Source organism: Lepisma saccharinum, chromosome 9 (genome assembly GCF_977018435.1).
Source record: "Lepisma saccharinum chromosome 9, izLepSacc3.1, whole genome shotgun sequence".
Lineage (NCBI taxonomy): Eukaryota > Metazoa > Arthropoda > Insecta > Zygentoma > Lepismatidae > Lepisma > Lepisma saccharinum.
In genome coordinates, this window is record NC_139237.1 from 24521957 (window position 1) to 24546250 (window position 24294).

Consider the following 24294-nt stretch of genomic DNA (forward strand, 5'->3'; position numbering starts at 1 on the left):
ATATGGAGCAAAGAAAAGTTATATTTTCGAACCACGACAATACATAAAAGTTGAAAAACAATATATTGAAACAATTGAAATACTATTAAAATCAGAGCACGGCACCCCTCTCCCATTTCAGTTTGGAGCGTCGAGCGTAACATTACATTTTAAAAAAGCGGAACAATGATCGCTGAAGGCAGTGACAATGAATATTACGTCACTTTGGTTTCAAATGCGTCCAAGAAACTTTTCAGAAACAATACACCTTTTTTTTTTAGTACCAAACTTGCATATCCAATCAACTTAAATTCTGGAGAATGGGTTGTAGGGCTCTCTGAAGTCCACTTTACTAATAGTCTTTACAATGTTATGAAAGGGGAAAATGAGATTGCATGGACAGTTCAAAACTCACAGCCAGGTCAGGCAAATAGGCAGAGTGGAAAAACGGTGGTGCCCCCTGGATATTATCCCACTGTAGACTCTGTGTTACAAGTTTTGAATGAAAATCACATAGGAGAAGGGCTTTTTCGTTTCAGGTGCAATTACTCCGCAAACTCAGTCGAAGGAAACTACGATTCTCAATTATCCACACTCAAATTTTCGCCCATCTTAGCATTACAGTTGGGCTTTGAACCAGATAGAAATATTGTGAAGCAATCGCAAGCTTCGAAACAACCAAATTTAAGTATTGGCGTTCCACAACAAATTATGGTGTACAGCGACATAGTAAGTCACCAGATAGTAGGAGATACTAAAGCTCCACTTTTCAGAATGTTTACAATACCTTCTGTTCCGTATGGACGTTCACAAAGCATTATTTTCAATCCTGTTCATTATTTATCAGCATCAAAGCATTATTTCGACACCATTGAAATCCTTTTAAGGGACAATGCTGGTCGTAAACCTTCATTTGCATTTGGGGAGTTGACCGTTAAACTTCATTTTAAGAGAAAATGAAATACGACAGAGGCGAACTGTACCGCAATTACTATCTCGAGCAGGCCGGTTCGGGACTCCCATATTACTCAGGTCCACCCTTTCAAAGGGGACACGGGTTAGGATCTATCTTCAAGGGGTTGTTCCGTCTGGCTATTCCATTACTCAAACAAGGCGCTAAAACTTTAGGAAAACAAGCACTGACAACTGGGATGCAAGTAGTGGGGGATGTGCTGGAAAATAAGCCGGTAAAGCATTCGATTAGAACTCGGTTAGGCGAAGCTGGAGAAACATTGAGAGGCAAGGCAGAACAAAAAGTTTCTCAACTTCTCTCTGGTAGCGGAAAAAGAAAACGGAAGGGTGCAACTATAAAATTTGGCATCCCTCTAGTACCTTCTCAGTTCAAAAAGAGAAGGCGTAGGGTAAACAGAGATATTTTCGATAGCTAACCACCATGTCGTTCTTACATCCTGGCTCCTGTGATTGTACAAACTCGGAACTTGATTTGTTTACAATTCCACTCACTCAGACAAGTATAGAGAATTCAGCATTAGTTGAATATCGCCCACTTTCAACGCTAACTTCAGATTCTCCAGTCGAATTTTCAGTAGTTGGGGGCGGCGATGAATATTTGGACCCTTCGCATGTTTATTTGTATGTGAGATGTAAAATTACTAAACCGGATGGAGCAAATTTGGCTCCAGATAACTTGGTTTCCCCCGTGAACAATTTTCTACATTCACTCTTTTCTCAAGTTGACGTAATGTTGAACGACAAATTGATTTCATCCTCCTCTGGATCATATGCCTACCGTGCTTACATTGAAACTTTATTGAATTACTCGAACGAAGCTAAAAAATCTCACCTCACTGCCTCTCTCTGGTATCGCGATACTCCTGGAAAACTAGAAAATCTAACAGAAAACAAAGGAATTGAGAAACGCATGTCTTTTGCAACAGGTAGCCGTAGTTTCGAAATGTATGGTCGGCTTCATACAGATATTACCTCTCAGCCCCGCCTTCTAATGAACAAAGTGTCTATGCGAGTTAAATTGCACAGAACAAGCGATGCGTTTGCTTTAATAACTAGTGGGAATTCAGAATATCGAGTTCAGTTACAAGATGTCTTCTTATTTGTTCGCCGTGTGACAATTAGCCCTCATGTAGGCTTAGCTCACAGTGAAGCCCTTGAAAAAGCAACAGCAAAGTACCCTATAACACGAGTAGAAGTAAAATCAATCACACTGCCTCAAAATATCACTTCCTACAATCTGGATAACATCTTTTTAGGTACAGTACCTAAACGTATCATAGTAGGATTCGTATCGAATAGCTCTTTCAATGGTAGATTTGACTCTAACCCTTTCAACTTTCAGCATTTCAATCTTAGTTCGCTTCAGTTTCAAATTGGTAATAAGTCTATCCCAAGTCAGCCTCTGGCACTCAATTTTAGTGACAAAAATATCGTTCAAGCATATTACTCATTATTCTCTGGTACTTCTCTTTATTTTTCTGATAGTGGGAACGGTATATCGCGTGAGGACTACGATAATGGGTTTGCCCTGTATGCCTTTATTCTTTCACCAACCATGGAAATTGATTCCACCTGGGACTTAATTCGCGACAGTAGTGTGACATTAAAGGTCTCTTTTGCTTCGCCACTTCCCTCCTCAGTCACTTGTGTTATTTATGGAGAATTCGATTCTCTGGTACAAATTGACAAAAACCGCGCCATATATACTGATTATAGCAAATAAGCCTTCAGTTGAGTGAGTGTCAGCCACAAAGTAGGATCACAATATGAGAGCCGTTATCGATTTTATAGGATTTCGGGATAATCATGGAAAATATATTCCGAAAGAAATAGCTGTTGTGGATCCAGATTCTAATTGTTTGCAATCATGGGTATTTAAACCTCCGTGCGCATGGGATGATCTCGATATCAGAATACAAAATGAAAATTTATGGGAAACTCAAAATGTGCACGGCCTCTCTTGGCAAGCTGGAGAAGTGAATTTTACCAATATGTCCACTATTTTATCCTGCTGTACCGAAAATGCCGCAGGCATTTATTCCTTTGGCGCAGAAAAGTGCCATTTCCTTTCTACCTTACTTCAACGCACTGTGATTAACTTGGAGCAGCTTGGATGCCCTAAATCAGCTCTACTAAGTTTCCCTACCTATAGCTGCTGTGAGAAGAACCACCGCCTGAGAAAAATAGCTTGTGCTCTGAGAAACGCGCACCTGTACGGTCAGTTTCTACACCACTACAGTTTCATTCAGCACGTTGTACCTGCATGTGCCTCAACCCAAGACGAGAACAACTCGTCATCAGACTACAAAGAAGGCAGCATCTCGTCGTCAGACGAGAACTTATATTCATTGAATTCGGCTGCAAAATGGATACCATAAGCATTGCCATGACAGTACATCAAGACAGTGTTCTATCTGAAAGCTTCGTTGGAGTGTTTGCAGACAATACGTTACCGAAAAATATCAAGCTTCCAGCTTCCCTGATTATCAATACAGACAGAGATTCGGGGCCTGGAATACATTGGACTGCCCTGTACATTGATTCGAATTGCCACGGAACATACTTTGACAGTTTTGGTGAAAACCCCAGTGCTTCTGTGACAGCGTTTTTGAAACGCAAGTGCCTTTGTTGGTGTATAAACAGAACAGTTATTCAGAATCCGTTGTCCAGTGTGTGCGGATTGTACTGTATTATGTTCCTCTATTATGCCAGCAGAAATCTAACTATGGAATACTTTCTATCTTTCTTTGGGAAAGATTTGAAAAAGAATGACCGCATAGTGAGAAAAAAATTTACAAATGCATTTTCTTGACTTTATCAACAGTGTGGATGCTGTGAGAGCCTAATCAGGGCACAGAGCTTTGTAGTAGCTGGAGGTTCATTAGCCTCAGAGTACTTGGGTAAAATGTGAACATGGATAGCAGAATTTTGAGTGAACAGTAAAAAACAATCAGCCTGAATATCGCACTTGTGAAGAAATTATATTAGAGATAAAAAAAGCGTTAGTATAACGCTACTTTGTAGTAGAATGATATGTAACAATTGAAAAAGCTTGATGTATTACATACTTTGTAGTAGACTAGTTTGTGAAAATAAAAATTTCGTGTGTAGAAACCATTTGTTTCATTTATAAAAAGTGGTATTAAGTTACTAAAAAAAAAAAAAAAAAGGTACTTGAAAAGTAAATAATCCACCCCAGTATTAAAAATAAACCTAAACTTCAACTAAAGTTGAAGAAACACAGTTTGTGTGTCTAAATTGCCATGCGAACTCTTGCTTGAATCGTTCAAATAGCGTTTTCTGAGTAAAAATACACAAAAATGCGAAATATTGTCCCTAACAGTAAAAACATCTGGTCAATTTTACGTGAATCCTGATGTATATAAGGCAATAATCAAATGGTCCGAGGTTCGCAACCCCGAAATAAGGGCAAATAGTGGCTGGCATCCACTTTAACTTGTAGATACTGGAACTGAATGTTCTTAGTTCAGCCAAATTCCTTACGGTTTTGGTCAAATAGTCTTTGCAATGTTACGAAAGGCGGCAGAAATACCGCGTAGATTACTTCCACCAAATAAAATTGGAACCTCAAAAAAAATCAATACTCGTGTGTAAAAATTTGGCGACGCTTGCCTTCCATTCAACTTCGGAAGAAGACCAAGCGAAGGGGACCGTAACAATGGCGACCCTTTCTTCCCCCCGCGTATCCATGAACGCGCGCGGATTGGGGGTGCCGATAAATGCAACCACATAACAGGTTCTTCCGTAACAGGTTAATATTATTAACATGGATTCCGCTCGCATACTTCGTTTGCATATAGGATACATCGTTCAATTTCTTCGCCTTTAAAGCGAACATGTGTTATAATATCTTCTACCTCCGATCGAACGCGTCGACACCGGTTGAATTCGGGTAAATCTGGATCCTTAATTATACCAAATATGACTCACCACCCACGCCAAAATGGCCTTAAAATAGGCCGAAAATGTGTTTTGTACATTAATGGAAAAACCATTAATTCCAAGTTCCCACGTGTGCATAAAGCACCCCTGACTCATATCCGGCAGAAACGCATATATAATATACAACAATAGTGTTAGGTTAGAGTAAAAACGAACTCCACAATAGTGTCTTTTGTACCTTAATGGAAAAACCATTAATTCCAAACTCCAACGTCTGTATAAATCATCTGTGACTCATATCCGGCAGAAACGCATATATAATATACAACAAAAGGTTAGCTTAGGTCAAAAAACGGAATACATAATAGTATCTTTTGTGCACTAATGGAAAACCATTAATTTCAAACTCACACGTGTGCATGAGTCATCGATGACTCATCTCCTCCTCCACCCCCGACACGTGTCGCCACGTGGCGCTAGATTAATTAACAATAGCGTCACCCCTCGAAAATGAATAAAAAAGCCATTAATGTCAATTAAAGGGTCTATTGTTTGGTCTTAAGTATTTTTGATACTACTGTTCAGTCACGGAGAGTATAAAACCCATATCTAATCTAAGTTAATTTCTATCGCCATTCCTTTAAAAGGTAACCTCTTGCATTTATCACATTTAGGCCAAGCGAGTGATAACCATCTGAGAGATGAATGAGGAATAGCTACATCACCCAACTAAATCTAGAGGTTCTAGGTTCGATCCCAAACGCAGCATGGGAGTTGCGTTACGATGGTGAATAGATATGAAATGTCTTGAAATTAATTTTCGACCACTAGATTTTGGCAAGGGAATTATGTGTGATCCGTTTCCAGTCATTCATTGCTTAAACAAACGTTGTAAAACTACGTGGAATTTTCATTCTTAGATAAGTTTCTTTACTTGCTACATGTATGCGAACTACACACTGTCCCACTTATCTCTGGAGCAGGTGAACGAAAAAAAAAGTATCTGAGCAGCGATGAACACGTGAGAAGAATGGGATTGCGTGGAGGGAGGAAAACCACTGCAGTTACCAGCCTTCCCAGCAGCGTGCACTGATTCGCTCTGTCCACTCGATCCCCTCTCCCCACTTCTCTTCCGCTATGCGTGGCTTTGCTCCAGAGATGCTGGGACAGGGTACAGTTAATTGTTTCTCAAAAGGTATCATCTATGTCTGTATACCACACATTGAATTCTTACTCACATGGAAAAAAATGTCAATTTGTATTCAGGGGTAGTTTCACAGTTACAAACTATTTTGGCCTTGATGAGAAGTTTAGTGTAAGTAGGCATTTTGTTTATAATTTTGAAATTAAGGTCGTCTAAGGTTGAAATCCTCATATTTAGGGCTTGAACTCGTCACCTAAGAGGTTGAAGATCGTCCTCTACTTTGTGCGTGACCTTCTTTATTTTTCTATTCATTACTCATCCTCATCGTCGCGATTAGCAAAAGGTAAAATAAGAAAAGCCGTCCTCCGTGACCGTGCGGTCAAAGGAGCTGTGCTTTGGACTCCGACTGCAGGACGGCATGGATTCGAGTCCGCCTATGCTCACTCTCTAGGTTCTCGGCCTGTGTATGGGACCGGTAGAAACCCACCATCGTGAAGAAATTGGGGAACTACGAGTGAGTAGCGTAACCCGGTCTCGGAAATCTCCTATGCGGCATGTTCCTGGGTAAACAAAAAATAATCGATCAGACAATTCGATCATCGAAGGCGATAAAATAACCTCCGGTTGACCAAGTTGCCAACATAAATAAATGGAATACAGATTGTCTTCAAGCTTACATTGTTAAAAAGGAGCGGATACACGTATTACTATCCCAATAATTATTCAATACGGTTTTTTGTTTGTCGGGAATTATCACTTAAACTATTGCATGTTGAGCTGGTGCCTACCTAGCCGCCTGTGATGAAATCTACCATTCTTCAGATTCTCTTTAAAATTCGACTCTGGTCACTTGTAACGTGCTGGGTGTAGACACTGTGCATCGAACCACAGTTTTTTGCGATAAGAAGCGGCCTTGAATAGCGTGAGTGAGTCACTTTGATCGCGAGCAAGCTAGACTACCAAGCTTGTCTGCCTTTGAATACCAAGTCATTTTTTTCACGGTTTCCGAACGCGATTGCTATTGTAGAAGTATATATTCTCTCAAAAGAGCAAGAAAGGAAATTCGACCAATGTTCTCCCGTCGTCTAAAACCAAATATTATCTATTAAACGAAAAGTTCACGATTGTCAATAAACGGTTTAATCTATCTGAGCATAAGGTGAATGTAAATACTAAATTTAAGAGAAAGGTTCTCCAAAATTTCTCTTCCACTGTCTACGTAAGGTCAGTACCCAGAGGAGTGGCCATGTGGGCCATGCTACCCCCTCGAACCCTAAAATATTTAAATGTGAACCTATAAATAAATAAATACGAAAATAACATCGTCGATTTTTGAAATGTGTAAAAATTTCAATTTTGCTCTTGCATAAATGAATCTGTTTCTTGCGCAAAAGTTTTCAAGCTGCAATATTGGGTGGTTTTAGTTTTATAATCATTGATGCAAGGCTACCAGAAGTCCGATTCACCGATTTAGTCAGGACAGTGCGTTACTTTCAATCCCTGTCCCGACTTTTTGTAACTGCAATCGTGATGCGAAAATGTATCTTTATTATTGTTTTTTTGTTAACTCACACTTAGACATGTTCTTTATTGTATGAATAATTCTAAGTACGCAACATAGAATTATCATGACTTTTTAATGGCGCTCGCACTATTTGAACTATTTTGTAATATTTGTCTGTCTGTCTGTCTCTCTCTCTGGTCTACGTCAATGACAGAAATACAAGCAATATTCTTATTTATTTTTAACCCAATTAAAGGAAAGTGTAAGCATTTAAAAGAAATAAGAAAGATCATCACTGTTGCTCTTCCTTAGAAATTGTTGTTCTTCGAGGAAGAAAAATTAGAAGGATATAGTCCAGCACCTTAACACAGTGTCCCACGAGTCCCTCTTGACTAATACTGTCAAATGTGACATGATTTTATGAATAAAACTATCCGCCTGTTTACGTATAACGTTGCACAGATTTGGTAGTTCGCACACGGTGTAATTATTTCGTGTTACCTTACGCAACAGCAAATACATTTCATAAGACTGTTCTGGACACAAGACATGCATCAGTAAACAAGCATTTTGTCTGTTACAGATCACAGGAAAAGAACATCGTCCTGTAATGTTCAAGCCTCTAGATATTTTCCATTAGTAATGTCTAATCACAATAATAAGTTAGAAAAAATAACTGGCATTTTCACAACTACCAATATTCTCGTTTTTAATCACTTCGAAAATTAGGTATAAGTTAACAATACAGGGAATTTCTCCAATTTGTTTGAAATTTCGGATACTTACTAATTTGGGTCTCCTAATCACGAATCTGCACTTAAAATTTGGCGCTCACGTATAGAAATTCCTGAATTATGGCTAGCCCCAGGGACCATTGGCGCTAGCCCTACGAACCATTGGTGCGTGGTTAGGTTAGGCTAGGTTCGGTTAGGAAACATAGTTAAAAAATTTTAGGGTGGTAGTAATATCAGAAATATATATATTTCGTTCTTTAAGTATTCGAAACGGAAAATCTTGCGAAAAATAATGAGCAATTGTGCATTGTCGGTTGCGATGACTGACCCTCTTATTTTGCAAGTTTGACACGTGAGCGCCAAATTTTAACTTCAGATTCGTGATTAGGAGCCCTAATTGAGTGAGTATGCCAAATTTCAAAAAAAATGGAGAAACTCCCGGTATTGTAAAATCGTTCCGAAAATTATTTCTCGAAGATATCGGTTATACTACAAGAAAGGAAATCAAAATTAAAGTAAAAGTTCAACTACACGTATACCAAACGACATTTACAATATTAAAGGGACAGAATACTTAAAAAAAATTGTTGTTTCATTCGAAGGTAAAGGCGTGGTGTAGCGGTTCTTCTACCTTGTTTAAGGAACGAAAGCTTGTAGGGTAGTGACTACCGTTCAGGTTTGTCAGTTTGATGGTCGTAGGGTCGAACCCTTCCGTTGGCAGAAAATTTTCGTAAGTTTCAGACACATCCCATTGTGTTCATTGTCCACGGCGTGTGAAACGGAATGATTCAGTTTGGAATTAACGATGGGGGGAGGGGAAATATTGAATTACAAAATCACAATTTTAACGAACCGAGAAGTAGAGAAAAATTGAATAATTCTTAAAAATATTAAAAATTACGTTCATTTTTTTAGTGGTGTAATCGCAGGTAAAATCAAAGATCTTACATGGAAGATTTTAATTTGCTCTGAAATCAGCCAAAAGGCATTTCGCACCGATCTAATATATTCTCCAATACATTTCAAAATGTTATTGAATGTTTCATGTCGATAATTTGACCAATTCATCCATTCTTAACGCTCAGACGATATTTTCTGCAACTACCTCTTCTCTCCAGTTCCTTCTTCTCCCCCTCTTTCTGTTCTGCTTTTATCTCATATCGCCTTCCCTACTTTTCTCGTATCTTATCTCCCTTATCTCCATCCCACTCTTCTCCACTCCTCTTATCTCCTTTCCTGTCTTAGATTTCCGACTCCACTGCACTCTCTTTTTTCGTTCTTCTCTTTTTCTCTCCTTTACTCTACTCTCCCTCTTCTCGTCTCCTCCTCTCCTCTCCTCTCGTTTTCCTCCTCTTTTCTCTTCTTTGTTCTTTTTTCCTCATCTCTCCTCGAATCTTTTTCCATTCTACTCACTACATCTCCTCTCCTCGTCTATCCTATCTCTCTTATCTCTTCTACTTTTCCTCTTCTCCTTTCGCTTTCTCTTTCTCCTCTCCTTCGTTTCCTCTCACCTCTTTTCCTTACTGTAGACTCATCAGCGATGAAATACTAGAAAACTGATTTTTTTTCTTTCAGAAAGAATTTTTTCATTTGCGATATAATAGTGATATTTTTAATAATTTTATACAATAATAATTGTTTATATTTCTTTCGCGTATTTTATAAATATCTATTGTGCATGTGGCAACCCTAAAATTGAGCCTAACTCTGCACGCAACCCACCAACGGCTTGTGTAAATTGGGTTGCCTAGTTTAAAATGTCGTTGTCCTAAAACTTTTGAGAGACACTGTACATATGAAGCAAATTAAAATTGATATGTGAGGGCATAGGAGTGCGCACGGTGGTTGCCATTGGTGCATGAACACCTCAAAATGCGTCCTCAAAAAATTAAGAATGTAGAAAGAACCATTATAATAATGAAAATAATGTCTCCCCTACTGTCTCTAGATTTGAATTTTAATGGTCGGATCTTTCTAAAGTTAAAGCCAGAAGACGAAACGACTTGCAGCCAAAGCTGGAATCCGCCTAGAAAGATGACCCTTCGTTCGGGATTCTCCAGTGATAAGAGGAAATCCTTGATTGCTTAACGAGTGTCAAGCAAACTATTTTGAGAAAACAATAATAATACAATGCCAACAATACTCACAATAATTTGCAAAATGATCTACGTAATCAGTGGGATGTGTGTAGTGGTGCAACAGTCTACGTTAGAGAAAACAGGGTTTGAAGTAGAGTCCGATTGATTTGATTTTTTTAACGTCGCATTTCTTCTACTTTTGGCTAATCACGAAGATGAAGGTGAATGATAAAAGGTTCGGATGGATGAAGCAGTATCCGAATGAAGGGGTGAACCGGGGATTCCCCCCTCTATTTTCCCCATGCCCTGCTCTACATTTACATTTTCATTCCCAACCATGGGAAGAAAATTTCCTCCTCTGAACGTGTACTTTGAATGACATGACAGTCATTCACTGTTTGAGTCATAATTTCGAGCTTGCTCTTCAAGATGTTTTTAAGAAAGATAGCCATTGCACCCTAAATATTTTATGGATGCACTTTATTTTATGTTCAGTCAAAACAGAAAAAATAAAAGGATCTGTTCTAGAGTGGTCAAGCAGTAGAAACAACAATGATGGAAATTAACGAAATGTTTGACATTTCTTGGGTGCCATCAAATCAATCAGTGTGGGTAATAATAAATACTTATCTGGTTCTTGTACATTTCTCTTCGAATCGTGAACTCAGTGCAGCTATCAGTTGAAAAGAAATAGAAAGTGCCAAGGAATGATGAAGAAAGTACCAACTTAGTTATTTGTAGTACAATTTTGACTTTCCTCTGTTTTATTAGATTTCCTCAAACAGTTTCCATTGTCACTTCAGAGAAGAAGTGCACGTCAGGAACTGGCTGTGGCAATAACTTACTTTAGCGAAGTACAAACTTTTCAACCTCACAACATTTATAGTACTAGAAGCAGTGGCGTGCCCAGGAGTTTACAAAAGGAGGGGTTACGTATACTTTGTCTTGGCAGTCTGCCCTCATTTTGTCATATTTTCCTACCTTTGACATTTTTCTGTTAGGAATGCTGGGCCAAACGGGGGGTTATAACCGCCACTAACCCCCCCCCCTCGAGCACGCCACTGACTGGAAGTTTAATTTGTGGAAGCAAACGTTATCTTTCTCCTTCCTTGATTCCTACTCTTCGCCGACCCTTCTCCAGACTTCCAGGAGCCATGCACTGACACAGCTTTCAGAAGCATTCTTCCCAAACTTGTTTCTGTCCGACTCAAATGCTAAGGGGAATAAGGCATTGGATCGCATCGTTTCTCAACCTATGGGGCCCGACTCACAGCTGGGACCCGAGGGGGTGTTTGGTGGGTTGTGAAGTCGGACTTGAGAATTTATTTACTGCCTTACAAAACTATTACGTTTAAAATACTAATATATATTATTTCAATATTTTAACCCGTGTTGTACGTAGTGTAAGCTATACATTTCTGTTCATCGTAACCTAACCTCTGGAATTCAAAGCGCCTTGCTTTTGGACGCGCTCTTCTTTTCTCAGTTTATTGTTTCCTGCCCTTGCGCACAGTTTGATGATGGAAATGGACAATTCCGTCTTTCATACAGTACTGGTAAAATACATTTAGCCCAAATAACGTAGTTCAGGACACCACATTATTTGTTTATTTACCTAGTACCTACAGTACTGTGCGCCCATTTTACACCGATTACGAAAACGAAAACAAAGGAAGTTTGGCACAAAATATTTACACGTACATTGTTATTTTACAAACACAGACGAAGCATAAGGTCTGGTCAGGGCTCGAAATGGACCGTAGCCGACCGGAAAGGCTTCCGGTTCGTGATTATCTGGAACCGTTCAGTTCCGTCTCGTCAGTTCAGTTTCTTAGATATTTAGAGATGGCTACTCTTTAAGCATTGAAAGCAAGTGATTCACCTTGAAGGACGATAGTTTCGGAGTTAAGGATAACCATGTTCCAAAGCATTTTCTTCTTTGGTGAATAATATGAATAGCCGGTTTGAATACTCAGGTATATTTTCGCATACAGTCCCATAAAACGCAAATACATGGTATTTAGATAATTTTGAAGGTGTGTGAGATGTCAGGCAAACTTTGTAAGCGAAAGGATGTGTGCGTCAGTAGTTAAAAATCTTCGCAACTACAAAGAAACTCCACAACACATTGCCACGTCACTCAAAGTTTATGTGAATTATATCAAAATTGTTCCAATATCTACAGCTGAATGTGAACGCTGGTTCAGAGATGATATCTTTTGTTGGATCATAGAATAAGCTACATCGCTGTAAGTCAATTTCGATAATGTCCCCTTTTTTTATCAGATATGAGCTCCAAATACGATTTTAAACCTTCGTTTTAAAAGTTATTGAAAGATAACAATGGTTATCGGGCATTATTTTAATGGAGGGTTTCCCGACTTTTCTGCTCTCATTTGTTTATTTTATAAAAATATCGGGGCTGTAGCCCATTTAGCCCCCCTCCTTGTGCGTACGCCAGTGGCCTGAAGTGACTACACCAAACAACGGAAAAGCTTAGTCAGGCTGCAGCAGATGGGACCTTATCAAACTATCTCTCAAATACGAACTCGTTAAGCCTCTAGCAACGGTTATTCGATTCGGACAAGACGTCGCCACGGAATCACGATTCGTAGCTTCCAGTGTTCTCTGTTCCACCCTTCTCTCTCCCTCTTCTATCTGTCCTTATATTTTTTCCCCATGTGTTATATTATAGAATTAATAAATAGATGTGTAATTCCCATACATTTACAGCGTAATTGCCCTTACAATTTTGAGAAATCTTTACTTGATTCTGGGATTAGTCTTTCTGATTAGCCAAATTGGTTTCAAATTCCCTTTATTTTCAAATGTCGGATTCAAATCACGGTTCAATGTGTCTCGCCAGGAATCGTACCTGGTACTCATTTTTTACAAGGCGTCGCGTCCTTCCCGACTGGAATTAAGTTATACTGTAATAATACATAACAACCTTTTTAACAGACCGTCTATTCGTATATCTGTCTAGTTGAAAGGATTTTGTAACGTAAAGGTAACTTTCCCGTGCATACTGCACCGTGCCACATTCAGGGGAACTGGGTTAGTGTTCCACACATTCTCGATCTCGGCCATTTTGGAGGTGGTGTGATCAGTACCAGCGCCGCCTTTAACCTGTAGGTTTGCCTCCAGGTACACACTGATTTGAAGCTGGTTAGCCCCCAGAGCCGCTTAATTCGGTGACGAGGCCGGAAAATAATCCTACTTTAGATCCCCCACACCGGGAATAAAACTCTTGTATCCCTTGTGGCAGTCAGACGCCAAACCGATTAGAGCCACTAATCGGGGTTAATTGGGACTTGATATAGAGTTGAAAATGGGTCCGAATCACTGTACCATAGACATTCAGGGCTCAGCATAAATCGTTTAACTTGGATACGATTTCAGATATCATGGACGGAATCATTAGTGACTGGGATGGATGTCACTTCAGTTTACCTTTCTACGTATTTCTTTAGGCCATGTTTGAGGCAACAGCCAACTGGTTCCATCAGCACTATGAGGTAGATGTAAGGGACTCGAAAAAGCCTCTGACCAGTGGCGTCGATTAGGGGTGTAGTTGCCCCCACCCACTTTTTCCAACTTTTGTCCCCGCACTATGCTAAATCTTATGTACCAAGGGAAAGTAAATTGTCCTTGCCCCCACCCCCACTTTTTACACCTTGTCCCCTAATTTTGGAACCCAATCGCCGCCACTGCCTCTGGCAGTCGCTTCGGTTGGTTGAGTGGTCGACTCGCGATTTCGAAATTGTAATTTAAATTGATTGATTGATTGATTGATTGATTTAGTTTATTTTACTTCGCGTTTTGTGCCTCTTGGCTAATTTGCGAAGATGGGGATGAGTGATGAAATGATGAAATTGATGAATGGACATTCACAAACAACCAAGCCCGAATGGGATTCGAACCCGGGACCCTTGGCGTCGCAGCGCGATGTGCTAACCACTCGGCCACAGGGTCGGGCGAAATTGTAGTTTAAAGGTTCGAGTCTTGATCAGGACATGTTGGTTCATTTGTGAGTGAACTTCATATAAAAATCATGCATCATTATCGATACAATTTCTTTTTAATAGGTAGAAAATAAAATAAAAAAATAGAAAATAATATTAAATATATAAGACAACATTAATAGGGTGAAACCGTTAATTGAATTTGATATTCAAAAGTACGTAATAACCTACTCCTGCTGACGTCACACTTCAAATCGCCGAAACAAGTATAATGGACCCACCTGTATATTACTACCTAACGACGCGCTGGATTGAAAACAAAAGAACAGCGAGGGATCCACAACAACACGGCAACCAAAAAGGGAGTCCAAGTATAGATTGTATTTGCGTTTTTCTATTTTGGCGACACGTGAAAGAACGGAGGATTGAACGGACATTCACAAATATCCATACCCAGGCCGGGATTCAAGCCCGGGTCCTCTGCCGTCGTAGCGCGATGTTCTAACCACTCCGCTACGGGGGAGGTGGGCTGCAACAAAATGAATATTACACGAAAGAAGTTTCAAATGTAAGTTGCAACAGCATATTAAATAGGAAATATTTTGTAAAGTTTGAAAAATGTAGAAAGTATGTTTCTAGTAAGCTAGGAAGAATAAAGGAATATGTGATATATTTTATTGTACACGAGTTATAACTGTCTGTCAGAACAAATACACTCGTATTTTACAATGACATGCTGACGGGAAGAGATTCCAAAGAAAAATGTCACTGAATCAACACAGAGAACACAGAGGACACATTGCTGCAATGTTACTACCTCATAACGTCACTCGAAGTTGGACCCGTTTATACACACACCTGCCAAGTATCATGGAAATCAGAGGGGGAAACAGGGGTCAGATCCTCACTTCAATTTGTCCTCATCTTGACATTTGAGGGGATTTTGCCCCCTTAAACCGTATTTTAGCTGAAACAAAAAAAAAACACGTAATTCTTCCTTTGGGCCCCACTATACTGCCAAATTTCATGGAAATCGGAGGGGGACACTAAGATAACCTCCCTTGTTAGTCTTACACTTTGTAATTATTTAACACTGCATATATTATAATGTTTTATTTTAGTTTGTAAAACTGTAACTGTAGAACAATTGTATAATTTTTGTATAACATTTCTATCTTGTTATATAAGTTAAAGGGTTCATCCTGGAATGGAATGTCTCACATTTATGTGTGTTTTCATTTCCAATACATTCGAATGAATACATATTCGTTTCAAAGGCATTTACACCTGTGACATTTGTGCACGAGTGTGTTAGCCGATGCTTAGCAAAGTATTTTAGGAACAACACTTGAAAAAAAATATTGTAGGACTAACTAATGAAAAATTTCTTTGTAATCGAAGATCATAATACCTTTTAAGGTGTTGTAATATTATAATGGGATTGAGATACGAAACTCGGGTCCGGATCCAGATCCGAAACTTTCGGATCCGGAACTCTCGGATCCGGATCCAGATCCGAAACTTTCAGACCCGGATCCGGATCCGGAATTTTCGGATCCGGATCCAGATCCGTAACTTTTGGATCCGGATCCTGATCCGAATGGATCCGGATTTTTCAGATCCGGATCCGTTTGGCCATCCCTAATCCACACACGATATTTAAACGTGACTGTATGCTTGCTTTTGGCGCAGGTGGAACTCGCATTTCTCGTGCTTCACTGCAGGGAGAAATCCCGAAATAAGAAAGGAGCGGAGTCCGGTATGGATGACGAGGAAGTAGAGGTCAGGTGACCAACAGTTATCGTGATTGGGTGGTTACAAAGGATGAGATTTAGAAAACGTTTTCTTCTTCGCTCCAGTCGCGAAACAAACATGTCTGTAAACTTCACATCAAGTTTATACTCTCTACTTTCAATTAAATATTTATTCAATTATGCACTATTCAATTAATATTGAATTTGTTTGAGATGAAAGATTCTATTGAAATTTCAATTAAGAGACACGATTTTATTCTTGTAAATTTACTGTACTGGATCTCTGAGAAATTAACACTATCAAAAGGTAAAGTGCTCCCCTGTGCTTAGCACCACGCCATGAAGGCGTATAGGGGGTGTGGGGGTAACGCCCCACACTTTCTTGATCCGGTCGTGAGTGGGGGTGATGTGATCAGCATCATGCCCCTGTCCCCTGTCATTCGACGCTGGGTGGGCGCCGGGGCCGCTTCCAACGTTAGAAAAGTTCCCGGATTTGAACCGGCCGGGGATCGAACCCGTGACCTTGAGCGTGTATAGTATATATAGTATATTTGCAAAAGCCACGTGATGCGAACTCCTCCTCCCCCAAGCAAATAATTCAAACAGAGGTAAAATTTTAGTGAAGTGGGGAAGTGGTTTTCACATTTCGCTGCGATGCCAAGGGTTCAGGGTTGGAATCCCACTCGGGCTTGGTTGTTTGTGAATGTCCATTCATCAATTTCATCATATCGTCACTCATCTCCATCTTCGCAAATTATCCAAGAGGCACAAAACGCGCAGTAAAATAAACTAAATCAATCAATCAATCAATCACATCGCGCTACGACGCCGGGGGTCCCGAGTTCTAATCCCGGCCTGGGCATGATGTTTGTGAATGTCCATTCATTAATTTCATCATGTCATCACTCATCTCCATCTTCGTAAAGTAGCCAAAAGTGGTACAAAATGCGAAGTAAAATAAAGCAAATCAATCAATCTATTGTAGTTGACTGAAGGGTATCCTAAATCTGATCACGCCCAGGGCGCAAGGATCTTAACAGCTGTATTGTGACTGACATTTCAGAACGTTGAAAAAGGTGAAAACTTAGTTTCAGCAATATTTTTTTAGGGTCGCTTCAGTAGATTATAGTGCACACTGAGAGAGTGTGCATGTATGTAGTGAGTGGCTTTGCAAAAGTTCTGCGGATACCGCCTTTGCGCAAGCATTTTCTTCCTTTCCTTATGTGAAGACAATACAATAATAGCTTAATGTAGCTTCGAGAGGAAAGAAACACGCGATAAGAGAAGCTGCCTGTGTCGCTTGTCGCTCGCGTATTGCTCGAATTGGACTTTTATAATCCTGTTGTCTCAGTCCGTTGTTCGCAGTGAATGTTTAGCTTTAGAGAGATTTCACACCTTGTGACAAACGACAGACGACAAGCGACACGAGTCGCTTGGAAACGAACCCCCAGTAATCAAGTGAACCTTTCCAACAGAAGCGACAGAACAAACCGCACGTGCCGCTTGAAGCTTGTGTGTCGCTCAAACTGGCCCGTTTTCTCAATACCGTCCATGGTGTCGCTTGTCGCTTACAGCTTCTGTGTGAATTCTCCGTATCGCTTGTCGCCTGTCGCTTCCAGCTTCTCGCTTTGTAAGGGAAATTTCACACTGAAGCGACAAACGACACGTAACAGGCGACAAGCGATTAACCACTTTGGTTAATCGCGGCGATGAGTGATGATCACATGAAATTGATGAAAGGGCAGTCACAAAGAATATCCATGCCCACGAGTGACTCGAACTCGGGAACTTTAATGACGGGATCCAAAATCTCCATCGAACACAGGACCCTTGATTACAAGGCAAGGACGTTCCTTCTACACCATCGGGGAGGCCCTACAGATATAACAGCCAAATTATAATTCATAACTCCAAGTTACTTAGGGACAAAAGAAATACTACACTAACACGAAAAAATACCTTACTTCACAGAATTTAATACTAGCATGTTCCTTTCTTTAACACGGGATTAGCATTAGTCGCAGCCAAAGATGTGCTGCTTATACGCTCTCCTCATAACAAACTTCAATAAAAAATTAAAACAGGAATGTTTCTCTTCGTCAAATACTGGACAGTCTGAAAAACAAAAATGCTAGATCTAGATTTTACTTCTAGTCCGTCTTTGTTTACGTGTAGAACGCAAGGGTAACGTTTCAGGGTTCGAATCCTAGAAAAGCATGTCTTTGTACTTGTCTTTTGTTGCATCATGACAAGTCACTAACAGTTCTGGGTTGTAACGATTTCATTGACTTTCAGTTGGATAATTACAACCCAGAAGTGCCAGTGACTGTACAAATGGCCCAGTTCGATATTTCAACTGCAGAGTTCTTCCGCTGCTTGCACAAGTGAGTGTTATCTGCTGCAGTAATCGTCAAGTCGTTATCCTTCTTCCACTCATCGGGCTGCCAGAGTAGTGCGTAAGAATTATTTTGACCGGTATCTAATTTTCGCTCCAGGCTACAAGCAAGTTCTAACAAAATAATTAGTCATGCGATATAACATGACGATTATTATTAGAGATTATTTATGAATTGCACTTTTGCAAAGTGAAATAGTTTTCCCTTTCGCTAAAGTTAACAACAATGAGATAGCAAAGTAAAGAACTATGAATCAAAACAAAGACAATAGCTAACAGACAGTGTTTGCCTTTCTTTGACGCTTTACTTATGAAACTGGCCTGTGATCGAACATTTCGTTCCCAGTTTTTTTTAAAAATTTATTATTATTTTACAAATATTTTTTTAAATCTTGTATTTACAAGGACAAGCAAACAAACAAAAGTAAGAATGTCTTATTTGAAATTGTTAACCGCCCTGAGCCAAAGGTTGAGGGAGTTTGAAATGCAAAAGTTAACTTTCGTACTTGGTTATTGGAGAGAACGTGCATAGTATTAATATAACGAATGGTTTGTCCAATGAATGTATAATACTTGTAATTGTGACAAACAGGCGGAGCAAAGGACGAAAATCCCGTGGATACAACAAAACCAGAACTGAATACCCAGCCCAAAACTTGACAAATTGAAATTAAAAGTGCGCAAATGTAGAAATATTATGAACCAGTTATTGGTCCATCATTTCCAGCTGAATTGTGTATTTAAACATCTGTCGTAAGTGACTTATGGAAAGTCTTCAACAACGATAAATATCACATCTCTATTTTCGATGCGTAAGCTTCATGATTATACTGTTTAGTGCTGAATAAAGGTGACGACCATCTGTTGAAAAATGTTGAACATTTTGGCAACGCAGAGGCAGGATTACATTGTAAAAAGCTCATTGCGTCAAGTAGGCTCTGGCAACTCCCTTACAGTTGACAATTTTGCAACAGCGCCAGTGAATTTCTCATCTTGCTCAAGCTCTAACATCAAAATCAAAATCATTATATCTACTTCTTTTAGGTGGAGTTCGACGTCTAATCATACATCGGATAATTCACTTCCTTTGCTGCTGATACGTTTTTGCCTTTCAAGTAAATGCAGGATTGATTGATTTGGTGTTTTAAATCCACTTTATGCACAGTAAGGCAAATCGGGACTGGACCTAAAGTTTAAACCCGAAATACTGTGTGTCTCCATCCGGTATCGAACTCGGGGTCCCTTGATTACAATACGACCACTCTACCACCGCGCCATCGGAGAGGCCCAAGTAAATGCAGGAAAATCAGGCCTTCTGTAAGAAGATAAGAGGATTAAAAACGTTTCTGTCCCTCGCCCTCCTGCAAGATAGCGATAAGAAGTGCTTGCTTCTTTTTTTCTTTTCGCCGAACTACATTGAGTTAAACATGTCAAATGCAGTACAAGAAGACCTGTGACCGGTGGTTGACTGCGGACGGAGTAGATAGTCAAAATGTTACAAATGGAACATTGGACCTATCTTTCTACATTAAACTACATTACTCTTTCAATTAATATACTTTAATTTCTTACTTATCCAATTTATCTTCCAGCCGGACGCTCATTTCTTTCATGGTTCGTTTACTTTCCTCCACATTCTGATACAACATGTCAAATTTTTTATTCTACTCTTGCCTATCCTCTTCTCTAAATTTAAGTTGATCTTGCATATCCTCTTTTCTACTCTGCTTCATAAATAACAAAAGTGTCGTGACGCTAACGCTCTCTTTATTTTCGTCAGTTAATTTTTGAACACCCTGACATTTTCCTTTCTGACAGTGCGCAGCATATCTTGCAAGAAACATTTCTTCTATATGCAACTCAAATTTCGTAAATTCTTCTTCGCTCATTCCCGCGCAAGATTTATGGTACCACATAAAACAAAACTACATTCTATTGCTCCCTCATAAGAAAGTCCATTGCCGCAGCACTCAAGTATTTTATTCCAGCCTATTTCGGCTGCTTCGTACTGAGAAGGAGAGATCGACGTTCGAACCATGTTTGTACCACTGACCTACTTATCGCTAGCTCCCTAATCCCTTAATCCCGTACAGCTGCAACGAAAGGGCCTGCTCACCCGATCAAACTGTACAGCTTTTTCTCTTCACTTTCTTACATCGAACACAAATATTTTACACACAAATAATCCTATCTCAACTTATTATTAACATATATTCATAATTTCAGTCACTGATTGACGCATAGTCGTAACGTAATTTCCTGAGAAATATGGTGCGAAAAGATGAATTCTCCCATTTATAAAAATTCGACTCTGTTGTTGAGTGCGTTGGGTGATCGTACACTCCGGGTTCGATTTCCGTCAGCCTGGACAAGGCTGTTTTGCGAGTGTCTGTTCATCCATTTAACGTAATCAAGATTCATCGTCGTGAATTGCCAAAAATGGAAGAAAAGCGACGTAAAATAAATAATAAATATCAAATACAAATGACTTCTAAAAAACAGTGGCCTGGCCAACGACAAAGCTTCGTACTGTCCATAACTGCACAAATTAACCTAACAGTCAGTAACTCCCTCCCACACGTCCCTTTTGAACAGAGAATCATTTCGTGGGTTTATAACTGAACAAAATATAAGACATAAAAAAGAACAAAGTAGGTTTCAGGGATGACCAGTGGCTTAGCAGCAGCTCCCTCAATGCAGGGAAGGGGGAAGCTAGGGACCTGTCTATGCAGTAAAGTACAGCTGTTTCCTGTGCATTGCGCCATGACCGAATATCACGGGAGTGTGAACTGTGGAGTTATAGGGCATGATATGATAAGATGACCTGATTACTGCAACAATTCTATGCTGTCTCTCTTCGCCCGAAAAATATACGCAGTGTTAGTGGTATACGTGACTTCGCACACACCGCACTGCGGGAGAAGGGGGCCCAAGCCTCAAGACTACATTCCGAGATCGGAAAGTGAAAGAAAGAAAATAATTATGATGATAAATTGAATTCAAGTTTCTCCGATTTGAAACACAATTTATTAAATAGTTTATAATTTTGCGTACGTGTTATGTGCCCATATTTCTATTATTCATTTAAATTATTAAACTAATTAATATGTTAATATCTGCTATTTATATATATCAAGTTAAAACATCATGACACTTTTCTGAATGAGTTGAAAGGCGCTAAGACTTAAAATGTGCTAAGGTGACAGAGAACAGGCGATTGCTTTACAAGCCGTTAACATGTGCTGTTCCCGAACAGCGATATCTCATTATATCTAATCATCACGATCTCTTGCACAAACACTGCGTCATAAATGAAACAATAAAGAAAGATTCCGCCGAACTACCGTCCAATTAAAAATTATGGCTACTCGAGTTTGCTCTCGAATTAAAAATTAACCAGTTAACTTATTGAATTGTGAGTTAAGCTATAATAACTATTTTTTTCAATTATGCCTTCAATTTCTTATCCTCGTGAGAACCAAACAAAATGCCGCTTTTTTGGTGTTTTTCAAACTACGCTCTCTTTGAGATTCTGTAATTAAAAAACTTGTGGGCCAATCGTGACGAAATTCAAATACGTAGCTCTACTGGTTAATTTTTTGATTGGAGCTCAAACTGGAGTCTCCTTAATGTTTAATCCGACTGGAGACAATCATTCGCTTTCAGGTCAATTGCCCTCAAATAGTACCAACACAGAGAAAACAGGAATGGCATAGTCTCATTCCTTTCCGTACTTTCAAGCGACAACCCTGGAATCAGCCAAAAACGGCGTCACCCACTCCCTCCCCTTCCTTGACGTTCCCTAGCCCACAAGCAAGAAAAAACAGCGTCGGAGATCCAATTGCGTACATGGGCCAATGTTGAGGGTCTCAAACAGTTACCAAAATTCTGGTTTGAAAGATTGCATTAATACTTGTTATACAAAGTATAGCTAAATCTAAAGAATAGACTCGATAATATGGAGTCATGGACATCGTAATTCTACCTTCAACATTTTATCATTCCACTTCATTGTCTGGATTCATCCACGAAATAGATCGGTGACGTCAAATAAAAAAATAGAAATAGCTATATAGGAAACATTTTAATTGAATAGGTCGCAAATTCTTTCAAAATAATGTGACGTGTAGAAAAGTTTATATTACAATCGAAGCAAGCAAGAAATATTTTTTTGCAAAATTGAGGGTAAAACAGGCAATTTTGACCAAATATTTAGTCTAAAATTGTATACTACAGTAAAATGTTTTTAACCGTAAGAGGCTGCTGGTAGATCAGAATGTAATCTTGATTTATTGGGGGGATGCAAATGGTATATCGCCAAATGCCGTGACGATATATCGCTGACACGATATTTGTTCTAAAATATCGTGACTATATATTGCCCAACACTAGTAAGAACTAATAACCTGGAAGTAAAATTGAAAGTTTAATTCAAATATAAACGAAAGAAGGCAAGGAGAGGAGATTTAAAATTGTAAACAGATTTAATAAAGGATTCAAAGGTTCCTAGGTAAGCGAAGATATGTGGCCCCCGAGAAAAGTGAGTTTACACTGGATATAAAGCAAAGCAAACAGCCCGACTATTTATTAAAGTTCTTGAAAGAAATGGGCCAGAGCAAAAAGGCCATCCCTTTGGCTGGTCGCAAATCCGAGTTAACCAATTTTCAGGACCAAACTTGAAACCAAATCTGAAGAAATGAAAACAGACAGTTTCTGGATCAGCGCTTCTTTCAAATATTCATTGCCGTTAATTGCGAAGATGAGGGTGAATGGTAATACGATCAGATTGATGAAGTGACAAGCACAAACCTATATGGACGACACAACCCAGGCACCAGACACTCGTTCGTCTGATAAATGCAGTTCAGGGTCAGACTCCAAGACACATTTTGGCGAAGTACAAGATAATTTGGACTATATATTCTTCTTTTTCAATTTATTCGACATAGCATGCAGTTTTTCTTGCATAACAATTGTGTTACTGAATTCTAATTAGATTTATTTATGTGTAAATATTTAGCGTACTACAAACTGCACGTGAAATTACGCTACTGGTTTTATATATAGCCTCATTAATCAGTTCCTCAGCGAGGGAGGGAGGTGCAAAACTGATATAGCAGTCACCGTGATCAAGATGTCTCGGACTCGATTTTCAGTGGCGGCACATATAAATAGTATAAATACCGTCACAATAATAGCAAAGCCTGTGCTAAGGTGATTAAGCATACCCATAAACCATAAGGTAAAATGGTTTCTGTGAAAGGGGGAAATGAACGTATGACAATTAAGGTAACATTGTCCAGATAGGCTACTGAAACACCCCTTAACACTCCTAAATAAATTAGTCTGCGGTTGCATATGTGTGTGAGGGGAAGGGATAGGAGAGCGTATAGTTTTGAATTGTATTACCCACGTGTTTAAGTGACATTTCAGAAGCTGAATATCTTTTCCCCGGCATCATGAAACATGACCTTGAGACTGCTTATCGTATCGTTAACTAAATAACGGAGAAAAGGATGGTAATTGGACATTATTGATTGTTTTGATGTAGTTCACTTTTCTTTTCTGTCACTCTGTCCCTATATTTAAGTCGCAATTAGTCATCATGCACAGTTTTTTGCTCCACAATTACGTACGTTTGAATAGAAAAGAATAGTTACAAGGAACACAGACATTTGCTAGTAAAAAAAGCGTGATCTCGGCGCTTTGCAAAAGTACGAAAACATTTTTTCTTTGTAATTAACAAATCACCCAAATTTTTAACCGCTACGGCCATCAGGCCTAACTACAGTATAACAAAGCGTCTCAGGTTCAACTACAGTTTCTGCCTCGATCAATACTCTCATCACGGGAATTTTAACGTCCT

General features: G+C 39.3%; 1 protein-coding gene across 1 annotated transcript in view; it reads left to right on the top strand.

Moving 5' to 3' along the window:
- The first annotated feature begins 1372 nt into the window (after window positions 1-1372).
- The window catches only part of LOC145992353 (uncharacterized protein F54H12.2-like), a 92372-nt gene continuing 69450 nt past the window's right edge, over window positions 1373-24294 (top strand). The window contains exon 1 of the mRNA XM_083128733.1: window positions 1373-2207. Within this exon, the coding sequence (XP_082984859.1) occupies window positions 1373-2207 (835 nt within the window). The remainder of the gene's footprint in view (window positions 2208-24294) is intronic.